This window comes from Propithecus coquereli, unplaced genomic scaffold, assembly GCF_000956105.1.
Source record: "Propithecus coquereli isolate 6110/MARCELLA unplaced genomic scaffold, Pcoq_1.0 Scaffold170, whole genome shotgun sequence".
Taxonomy (NCBI): Eukaryota; Metazoa; Chordata; class Mammalia; order Primates; family Indriidae; genus Propithecus; species Propithecus coquereli.
In genome coordinates this window covers 1,228,222-1,239,699 of record NW_012141636.1, presented here as the reverse complement: position 1 = coordinate 1,239,699, position 11,478 = coordinate 1,228,222, and the positions used below count along the sequence as shown (strand labels likewise).

At 37.3% G+C, this 11,478-nt stretch overlaps 1 protein-coding gene across 8 annotated transcripts in view; it reads left to right on the top strand.

The window, feature by feature from the left end:
• Positions 1 to 11,478, top strand: part of DLG2 (discs, large homolog 2 (Drosophila)) — a 1,994,579-nt gene that overhangs the window by 1,927,399 nt on the left and 55,702 nt on the right. For all 8 annotated transcript variants that reach the window (XM_012641828.1, XM_012641835.1, XM_012641834.1 and 5 more), the window contains one exon: positions 279 to 354. In XM_012641828.1, coding sequence (XP_012497282.1) covers positions 279 to 354 — 76 coding nt within the window. The remainder of the gene's footprint in view (positions 1 to 278; positions 355 to 11,478) is intronic.

Genomic DNA, 11,478 nt, shown 5'->3' with positions numbered 1-11,478 from the left:
TTTATTTAAGCATTTAAATAATAAATATTGTTTTTTCTCCCTCTGTGTTCCTTCTGAACACTGATTCTCAGTATGTGTAACACAGAACTTTCAAGAGACGTGTTAAAAGTTTACAGACTTTCTACCAAGATTTTTTATGGAACAAAGAAAGAGAAATATTTTAGAAGACGTTTTATTTGAATTATAGGATAGGAGGAAGAGGTGTTCTTAACTTAATAAGGAACTTAATCATATATGCCCTGTCGTGTTATAGACTCTTTATTTTCAATTTGCTTTAGGGTGGAAAGAAAGGAACGTGCCCGATTGAAGACAGTGAAGTTTAATGCCAAACCTGGAGTGATTGATTCAAAAGGGGTAGGTACAAAATGATGGAAACATCAAGTTCTCTTGGTTGCCATGGCTTTAGCTATAATTAACATTTAGGTTTCAGCAGCAGACAAATTATGTAGCTACCAGACAGCAGAGCACTGTTATAAATATAATAATGTCATTTCTGATTAAATGAATTTATAGTAAATATATTCAATACTGGGAATAAAGCTGCTAGTGGGCCGCAGAAACAATGTTTTGATGAAGGTAAGGTAAAGATTACAATGGAGAAGAAAAAAGACATTTTAGGTGTTTTGTTTCTTTAATTTTTTCTTTTAAATTAATCTTCTAAAAAAGATGGATTTCATAAAAGGCATCTGCGCATCAAAAAATATATCTAATCTGTTACACATCATAAAGCTAAGACAGTGCTCATGGAAATATACACATGGATCATGAAAGTGAATACATGGATTGTTGTGACAGACATAGAAAAGGAGAGAATTAATATATAAAATTTAATCACCAAAATTAAAATATTCACTCACATATGCACATGTACATCTTTTTAAATGACAGCTTTATGAGATAAAATTCACATAAAGTATACAATACAGTGTGGTTTTTAGTATATTTAGAGATGTGCAACTACTACTGCAGTCAATTTTAGAACATTTCATCACTCTGTGAAGAAATCCTGTGTCCAGTGACTGCTGTCCCTCCCACTTTCCCATCCTCCCGCCCCAACCCAGCCACAGGCAACCACTAATCTACTTTCTGTCTCTATTGATTTGCCTATTCTGGATATTTCATGTAAATGGAATCATACACTATTTGGTTTTTGTGACTGCTTTTTTCATGTACATAATGTTTTCCAGATGCGTCTATTTGTACCATGTAAAAATACTTCCTTTTTATTTTATTTTATTTTTTTATTGCCAAATAATATTTCATCATGTGGATAATACCACATTTAATTTATTCATTCATGGATGGACATTTGAGTTGTTTCCAGTTTTAAGTTATTATGGATAACATTACTGTGAACATTTGTGTGCAAATTTTTATGTGGACATGTGTTTTTATTTCCATTGAGTATATACCTAGGAGTGGAATTGCTGGGTCATATAACTCTATGCTTAACATTCTGAGGAGCTGCCAGGCTGTTTTCCAAAGTGGTTGCACCATTTTACATTTCCACAGCAGTGTATGATGTCAATTTCTCCACATCCTCACCAATACTTATTATTATATATCTTTCTGATTATAGCCATTTTAGTTGGTATGAAGTAGTATCTCATTACGGTTTTGACTTTCATTTCTCTAATGACTATTAATACTGAACATTTTTTTCATGTGCTTATTGGACATTTGTGTATCTTATTTGGAGAAATGTCTATTCAGTTCCTTTGCCAATTTTGAATTGGTTGTTTTGTTATTGTTGAACTGCAGAAGTTCTTTATATATTCAGGTTATTCATCCCTTGTCAGATATATGCTTTAAAATATTTTCTCCCATTTCATGGTTGTCTTTTTACTCTCTTGATAGTACCCTTTGATACACAAAAGTTTTTAATTTTGGTTAAGCCTGATTTATACATTTTTTCTTTTGTTACTTTTTTTTTTTTTGGTGTTATATCTAAGAAACAATTGCCTAATCCAAAGTCATGAAGATTTGCGTCATATTTTCTTCTAAGAGTTTTATAGTTATAGCTCCTACATTTAGGTGTTTGATTCATTTTGAGTTAGTTTTTGTATATGGTATAAGGTAGTGTTCCAACTTCATTCTTTGGCATGTGAATTGTCTTCTTGATTTCATTTTTGGGTTATTCATTGCAAATGTATAGCAATACAATTATTTTTATATCAATCTTATATTCCTGCAACCTTGCTGAACCCATAGTTTTTTAGTGAATTTCTCAAAGTTTTCTCATACAGGTTCATGACATGCAAAAAGAGAGAGTTTTACTCCCCTCCCCGCACCCCTGCAATGTGGATAACTTTTATTTCTTTTTCATGCCGGATTGCTCCGGCCAGAACCTCCAGTACAATGTTGGGTAGAAATGGCAAGAGCAGCCATCCTTGTCTTGCTCCTGACCTTAAGTATGTATGATGTTAGCTATACATGCATAGCTTTTAAATCTATTTTTGAAGGGGTAACACTAGTATCTTACTGCTGTGTTATAAAATAACTTACCCCATCTTCTCTCTTCATATTCTCTTTCTCTTCATATTCTTTTCTTTCACTTTCTGTCCTAACAATTGTGGCTAATGAGCACCACATAGACTCACGAGTGATGGTCAATAGATGTCACCATGAAAAACGAGAAGAAAAGCTGTCATTTCTCAGGGCTTTTGAGGCCCAAACCACAGCACTGCCTGTGTAATTTTTAAGTAAAAGTATCACTGGGCAACATAGTCATTGACATAATAATTTATTTTCCCCTAAAACATTCAAGTGAAATGAAAACTTATTTCAACATATGGTGTCATTCTAAAAAAAATGTGAGGGTATGTGACATCATAACACAAAGTCCTCTCAAACAAATACTACTGATATATGAGAAGGGTAGGATTTTTTTGGTGATCTTGGTGAGAATTTAAGGATAGATCTCCTGTTTGTTTTATATATATAGTTGGATATACATGAGAATTTTTCCTGATATGTACCATGTGCCAGACATAGGGCTAGAGCTGTGAAGGATACAAAGTGTAACATAGGCCCTTCTGCCCAAGAGCTTCTAACATCAATGAGAGGCCACATATTTTGCCAAAATGTATGTGGTATACATTTTGATCATATATGTTAAATACCATTAAGTATTTTGCTATGAATAGAACATAAATTCTAGGACTTGGCTATGGAAGGAGAGGGGTACTCACGTGGAAAGGGAAGCCCTGAAATGAAAATCAAGAGGGTCACTAATTTGGGTTCTGGTTTCAGTTCATGACCAAGTCACCATTGCTCATTGGGCCTTATTAACAAAATAAAAGCTTTAAACAATATCAGAGATGTCAAAAAAGTTTCATCTCCTCTGTAAACTGATGATGGAGTGGTTTTTAACTGGAGTAATATTTTGAAAAGGATTCTGAGGCCATATAGGATCTCAGAAGAAAAAAAGAAAAGTGCCACAATTAAGTCATCTCTAGCTCGACATTGGGAATTGTTCTCTCTTCATAATCCCTGCTCTGTTTTCATTGGTTTTTAAGGTGGCTTCCATCAGTAATTCTTCATAATATGTACCCATGCATTAATTGGTAATAAACCAAAGTTTACCAAATCTTCATGGAGAAATACATCAGTGGAAAATTTGTCCAGAAGCAGAAAGCAAAGACAGTTAAGAAACGAGAAAATGCACTGCAGAAAGGAGAGACCAACCACATGGAGAGTTAGGAAAGCTGGGTCAGAAGATGCTGCTCACTTTGAGCCAAGGGCAAGGACTGCAGAAACAAGTCACTGTTGCAGAGACCTCCATGTCTGAGACCTTGTGGCAAATTCAGCATAAAACAAGGAGGAAAATTGTCTGAAATGAGAACAAAATGGGGTGTTTTAAATAACCCTTTCATTAGCTAGCATTTACAGAGAACTGTGAAACATCCTAAGGAGTTCAGAGTGAAAGCCAAGGTTACTGCCCTGGAGGAGCTTAGAATCAATTAGTATCTGTGAAGGCAGGTGGTGACAAGAGCCTTATTAGTAGTATGTATAAAAGCTGTAAGAATAAAATTCACAGTCATGAAAATGACCAGAGAGCACTTTATAGAAGAGCTTGGACTTTAATTGGCTTATCAGTACTTGAGTTACTTTTCCAGAACTATCCATCAATTAAAATAACATTGATTGCTGCAAAGCACTAGGCACTGTGCTAGGTGCCTTGTGATGCAACAAAAAAATTAAAAAGATAAGATTTCTCATTTCAATGAGCTCACAAAGAGAAATAGAGGCAGGCAAACTGCCAATACAACCTCACTGATGATCTCCATAAATATAGGGAATCAACAGTCTTCATTTGAAAAATCAGGAGACGAAGCATCGGGAAGAATAACTTGCCTACGAGCACACTGTTAGTAGATGTGAGCATCAGGTTTAAATTGAGATGATTTTGACAGCAGAATGTCTGCCCTTTGCTGACACCCTACACCTGGTTCTGTTGGAGCCCAGAGGAAGGAGAGTGACACTAATTATGCCTTAGGTGAGAGAGAAGGCTCCAAAGAGGTGACATTTGAATAAGATCTTGAAGTGTGACTAGGGGTTGGTTGCACACATAGGAAAATGCATGAACATGATCATGGAAATTGCAGGCATGTTGGAATATGGACAAGTGAGTCAAGGACACCAGAGCATGGAGGTCGTGGGGGAACCCTGTAGCAAACAGGGCAGACAAAGACGGTCAGAAAGCTTATACGGAAGGCCTGGCTGTGAGGTTTGGAGCTTACTGGATTTTGAGAGTACACATGAGGAGACATGAGGCTCTCATTTTGAAAGTGCCGATTTGCTACAAATGAAATGCTCGGGCTTCCTATCCATTCTGCGTGTCTACACGTGCAAAGACAAGAGGACTATTGTGTCAGTAGCCTGGATAATTCCAACTTACCCAGACCCTTAAGCTCCAAACAGCCATCTACTAATATATGGATGAGTCTCCTTGAGACCCATCTCAGTTGTCCAGATCTCAATGCAGCCAAGCTCTTCTGGGAATGTCCATTAAGTTCCTAATGAGTCTCTATTCAAACCAGACTCTGGTAAAAACCTAATCACCCCTTAATTTCATTTATTGTCTTTCTTTTTTTCATCAATTTCATCATTAACTAGCTATTCCATTATTTATTGAGAGGTTCAGGAAATTGTATAATCTTCAGAATCAAGCTGTTCTACATCGAAAATCAATGACTGTTTAGTGATTTGTGCTAAACTTTGTTCTTTTTGTTTTTAAGTCCCTATAATTTGAGAAAGGGAAATATATGTAGGAGAGGATGTGACAGAGCTATCAATATCCTTACTGTCTGTCAGCACTGTATAAGTGTCCCCTTTACATTGTAAATCCTTTCTAAAGTAAGGTCATGTATAACTAACTAGTTCCATTTATCCTCAGGCTGGGACATGATAGAGATGACAGTTGTTATTTCAAGTAGTAGGAATATTAATTGTAAAAACCTGGACAGTTTACATATATCTCTAATTACCACAAAAAAACTTCAAAATAAATCATTTATTCCTTCTTTATAGACTTGAAGAAACAGAGGCTTAGAGAGGTGAAGAAATCTGAATGCACGTCTGACTGATTCCAAGGTCCATAATGTGTTTACTACAGCATGCTTTTGTCTTTATTGAGACCATGTCACACTTACGCACTTCATTTAAGAAAAATGAAGAAGTAAATTGAATTGTGGTTAGATTTGTCAAAACCTAATTTGGACATAAACTTAAATTCTGAAAGGGAAGCTGCTTTCCCCAGTGATGTACATCTTTCTGGATGAGAGCATTTATGAAGTGAGCTCAGGGCTACACACTTTCTCTACTGTGGCCTGCTAGAATAAAATGAGGGGACAAGTCTTGGTAAACATGTTTATTCAGTCATTTAATAAATTTTTATTAGATGTCAATATAAGGCAGCTTGATAGGCAAGGTGGAGTTGTAAAGACAAATAAGTCACGGTGACTGCCCTGGAGGAGCAGGTATTCTGGGGGAAGAGAATGAGTCCCTACAGTGCGGAAGTGATCAATACCAAAGAAAAAGAACAGAGAATTTGCTTTTCAGTTCAGAAAAGGAGATTCTGGCTTGGAAGCTGAGGAAATTTGAATTGGAGGGCCTTGAAGGATTAGTAAAATTTGCAAGCTAGGGGCTACAGGTAAGAGTAAGATACAGGATAGGTAGGAAGTAAAACATAGTTCACTTTCATCGCAAGGAACACCTTATAAGGGAGAGAATAAAAGGACTCACAACAGGAAAGTTAGACTCAAGTCAGTTCTGATATCTTCAATTATCCAGGATACTTGTACTTTATCCTGTAGGTAATGAAGAATTTTAAGGCTGTGACCAAACCAGACCTAGTGATTTTCTCTGGGCTCCCACCCCGAATGTATCTATATCTTGGCCCACATGTCACTGTACTGTGAGGTCCTCCTGGGCAAAGATCCAAATCTATTCATCCCAGCACCTAGCACGGTGTCCCCTTGACACATACTGGCTACCCAATGTATCCTTCTTAGAGCAAAGAGAAGTAAATGATCAGAAGTGGACTTCTGAGAAACCAGTCTGGAAACCATGGGAAGGAAAGGTTAGAAAAGAGGGAGACTGATAGTGAGAGACCTTTGAGAAAGCTGTTACAGTAATCTGGGTGTGAGATTCTGAAAATCTGAACTCAAAACAGTGGTAATAAAAAAGCAAGATAGGAAACTTTCTAAAGAGACCAGAGAGAATTATCATCCATAGACATCTGCACAAATGGTTCCTAATAATATTCTATTTCCTTTTTCAATACCTTGAACTCCCTTTAAGAGGAGATGTTGATTGCGAGAGAGGGGACAGAGCAGAAGCTGCAGTGATAGGCTGACAGCAAACTCCTCAAACCAAACTGCAGCTGGTGTGGAGGAATCTCAGTTCCACTTCATAGATTCTGGGAACTTTCCATATGGCCATTGACTCTTACTATGTAATTTACAGATGAAGAAACTGAGAATTATTTCTCAGGGACACACAGAGAGCTGGTAGCAGAGCCTGCCACTGTGTCATTTATCAAAAAATCGATTTGACAAGATGGGAATTATATTTGCTTCATCAGGTTGAGTTATGGGGATTGATTTTGTAACAGCTTCCAAATGACATTTTGAGTTTCTACAACTCTCCCAAAAGAAAGCTCCTTAATGGATTGGTCTTGGGATAGCCAGAGCCAAGGAAAAAGCTCAAATGTCCAGAGGTGACCTCTAGTCACTGAGGAAGGGCAGAAGGAAGCCATACTGCCCCACTTCACGGAGCATCAGAAAGACGGGCTTTGCCCTGAAAGTTCATAAACTCAGAAAAGTTTCCTCCTCAGTGTCTCTATCGTCACTTTCCTATTCCAGGCCCCCCTAACCGCTTCCTAACGGGTATTCCTGACTCATCTTTCCCCTCTGATTCTTTCCCTATACGGCATGCAGTGTGGTTTGAACCAGATTTACATTTTTACATAAAAAACAAAGGTAGGGATATGTCCAGGGAATTCTCCAGCATCAGTAGCCCAGCCTGGAGAGGACTTTTAATGCATTATATTTCCTTTTGAATGTGATAATCACATTTGTCCAAACTTTGAGCTCCCACGTCCATGAGAACCACCTGCGCAGCACACAGATAGTTCTCTGATGAAGAAGTGCTAATGATTTTTTTGCAGATGGTTCTCAGAGGGGCTCCCAACCAAGTTTCTGTCTTTAATACATATAATGAGGGTCCTATCTAAACCCTGAAAGCCAGCGGAACCCAATGAACATTTTTGAATGAACTAATATATAGTACTTCACATACTCCTCATAGTCTACTCATTTGTCAAGTTACTAATGAGGAAACTGCCAGTCTGTGGAATGACATGGAGAATAAATCATGTTCCTTATGCATTTACGCATATGCGTTTCTCAGTCACCATCTCTTTTCTAGGTCCAAAAAAATACTGCTGCCAAAACTACCAAGTTAATCTGCAACCTTGTATACCAAATTTAGTGTGATTTATGATGGACAAAATCTGTCCACTATCCATACACACACACACATTCATATTTTGCAGTATATTTTAGTTTGTATAGTTCATTCTCTCTTCTCCAGCTCAATTAAATTTTAAAATCTTTTTTTAATTGTAAATGTTGATACTTGAATGTGTTTGGTCAACCTCATTCCCAGGAGGAAATAAAAATGAAAAAGTTGTGAAATCTTAAAAATATCATTGAAATCCAATGTTATTTTCATTGCCTACTTAAGTTAAAGCTTTCATTTAATTAAAGTTGGAAGGAATATAATAAATTGAAACATCATAAATTCATTTGCTCATTTTGTTCTCATCCTTTCTAATATTGTCAGTTTGCAGCTTTTTTAAGCTTTTCAGTTTAAAAGCCATTTGTTGAGGCCATACCATGTGCCAGATACTGATTTAGTCAGTAGAAGTACACCATGAATAAGCCATGACTCTAGCCTTTAGGAATCACAAAATACTCTATGGAGACAAGCATGTTAGCAAATAACAAATAGAATCTGCTGAGTGAAAGACGAGCCCAGGATACTATTTGAACTCAAACCTGGAATATTTAAGCCTCTCTTAGAGTTCATAGGAAAGTCCCTGAAAGAGATAATGACCAAAATGAGCCTTGAAGGATCAATAAAATCTAACCAGGTATAAAAGGATGGAAAGAATGTGGTTGACAGAAGTTGATAGCATGTAAGACAGGAAACAGTGCAGTGTACTCAGAGAAGCCAAAGAAGCTTATTGTTACGTAAGTACAAAGCTTCAAGTATCAGGAGATAGGGCAGAGGGAAAGTGAGAAACCAGATCACGAAGGGCCTTGGTCTTGAGGACAATGGAAAGCCTTTGGAGGATTTTAATCAAGGTTAGGTTAGAGCTTTAGCAGATTGCTTTGCAGCCGTGTGTAATAAATTTCCAAAGGGAGGCAGCCCCAGAGACCAGGAGTCCATTTTAGCATTGCTGGTGAGCCATTGAGGAGGCCTGGCCTAGGACCATGGAGTAGCTATGGAGAGGAGAGAAAAAACAGAAAATATTTAGTAGGGTAAAAAAAATGTGTAGCCTGTGAGCACCTACATCAGAATCAGCTGAAGCTCTTAATAAAAATGGAGATGGCCAGGCTCAATGCCAGTCCTGTGGGATCAGAATCTCTGGTGATGGGAGCAGGGAAACTGCATTTTAACAAGCTCCCCAGAGATTTCATTAGGCATGCTAAAATTTGAGATATATAGGCATAGTGGAAAGGTGTGTCAGACAGAGTCACCAACTTCTGTCAGAGTTATCATAACATAACTAAGCCTCAATTATCTCATATGTAAATATGGGAACCATCTTAAAAGAGATAATATATACAGAGTACTTAGAAACATTAGTCTATCTCTTGCCCACCCCTACCCACATGTACACACATCTTAAGTTTTCCCCTTTATAAGGGGGAAAGCCTTTATAAGGCTAGAATGAGCAATTTCCTAATAGTACTCTACTTCTTAGTTGCAAATCTTCTTTTGCACAGACAGGAGGGGAGAGTTGTCACAACTTTGCCCTGCATTCACTTGCATAAGAGATGTTTTTGACCAGGCGCTTGCCGACTTCGTGGTTGGGGAGAGAACTCACCACCTGCTGATTCTTGTGGACAGCAGGACTGTTATCAGTCCTCCACCCCTGCCTTGCCATTGGTTGCAAATCTGGATGGTTTCTGAGTTCTCTGCCACCTTGTGTAACCAACTATAGGAAATCCCAGAATAACACCCTTGATCAGTGCTTATTGCTTTAGAGAAATGGTGCATTTTATTCAGGATACCAGTTACTCTGAACATCTGTAGATTGCCTTATTTTCTACAGGTTGTTTTTATAGGCATTGCTTATTTGCTCCTAACAATAACCCTGTGAGGTAAGTATTATGAATATGCCCATTTTGCAGATAGAAAATTGAAGGTCAAAAAGGATAAAAAAAATTACCCAAGCTCACATAGCTAGTAAGTGGCAGAGCTGGGCACTGCACCATGACATATTATTATTGTGCAAGCAAAATAGAATAATTGATTCTTTAAAGCATTTTTGTGTATGAACTAATTCTAGATGTTATTAACATAGCTAATTCTATCCATTCAAATTGCGATGCTAAGCCTAAAGTAACAGAAATAGGAGATATATAATATGTGGTCATATAAATAACAAGTATAGTTTCGTCAGATGAAAACACCAAGCTTTTGTCAAATTTTCTTCTCACTTTTACTTCAAGATATTAGGTATTATTCAGAAAGTTTGACTCAGTCCCATTTCCTCTTTGGGAATTATTCATGAATAAATCCTGATTAACGACAGGGCTTCCTTTAACCTGACTCTGTGGTAAAAGGCCTAGAGTCACACCTTTGAGCTTGCAGGTTTCACTTTGCAAACGTTTTTTGCTATCTTAAAGCTAAAACATCAATACTAAAAGATAAAGATGTGGAAGTGACTATCCAGGGATCTGACTGCTTCATTACAGTAATTATAGCTAGACTTTTTGCAAGTCCTTTCCTGTGTTTATATATGGGTAGACATCTTTTTTTTAATGAATGATCATGTAATGTCTGAAAGAATTTCACCGATAGCTTCCAGTATGTCCCTAATATTCATAAAAAAATACCTAATTACTTTTCCTTTTTGTTAAAAAGAAAAATGGGCTTTGAAATTAGACAATCCTGAATTCTATTCTTAGCATTTCTAACTATGTGACCTGGAGCCAATAGCTTCTCTTTCTGAGACTTGACTTTTCAACCATAATAATAAAATCTGGAGAGTAGACAGCGAGTTCCTTGAAGGCAGGGACTATGACTTATTTAGGGCCTAAAATAGTTCATGGCACTCAACCAATAATGTGAGAATAAAGAAGGTAGTATATTGGGAGAAAAGTTATATAAATTAGAAGGCACAATCCACATGTCTTTTGCTATAGCTTGTGAATGGAGACATGAACAATTTATTGTTGCCTTCAGAGGAAGGTCCTCTTGATCTGAGAATTATTTTCTTTCATTTCAATAAATAGATTTTGAGTTTCTTCTAGGCACAAGATACTGCTGTATCCACCAGAAGGAGACATAGATGAATAAGGCCCCACTTCTGTCATCCCGGAGCTTACTTTCTAGTACACACACACACACACACCCTACTATAGTATAAGGCAAAAAAGTTCAGTAAGACATGCACAGATGTCTTACTATGTAAAACATGTACTTAATGGGTATTCAAATGGGAGAGAGGGCCTACTGGGTGAGAGCAATTAAGAAATCGGCTTCTAAGAAGAGGGAGCATTTTAGCTAACTCTGAGTAAGATTTCAATAACTATGAAGTAAGTGCACGTTCACACTTAGAAAACAGTGGAAGCAAAGGAGTAAAGTATATCTATCTGGTGACCAGGAGTATTCCACTTGATAGAACACACACAAGGGGGCAGTGGAGGAAGTAAGGCTATAAATGTAGCTTGAGGCCAG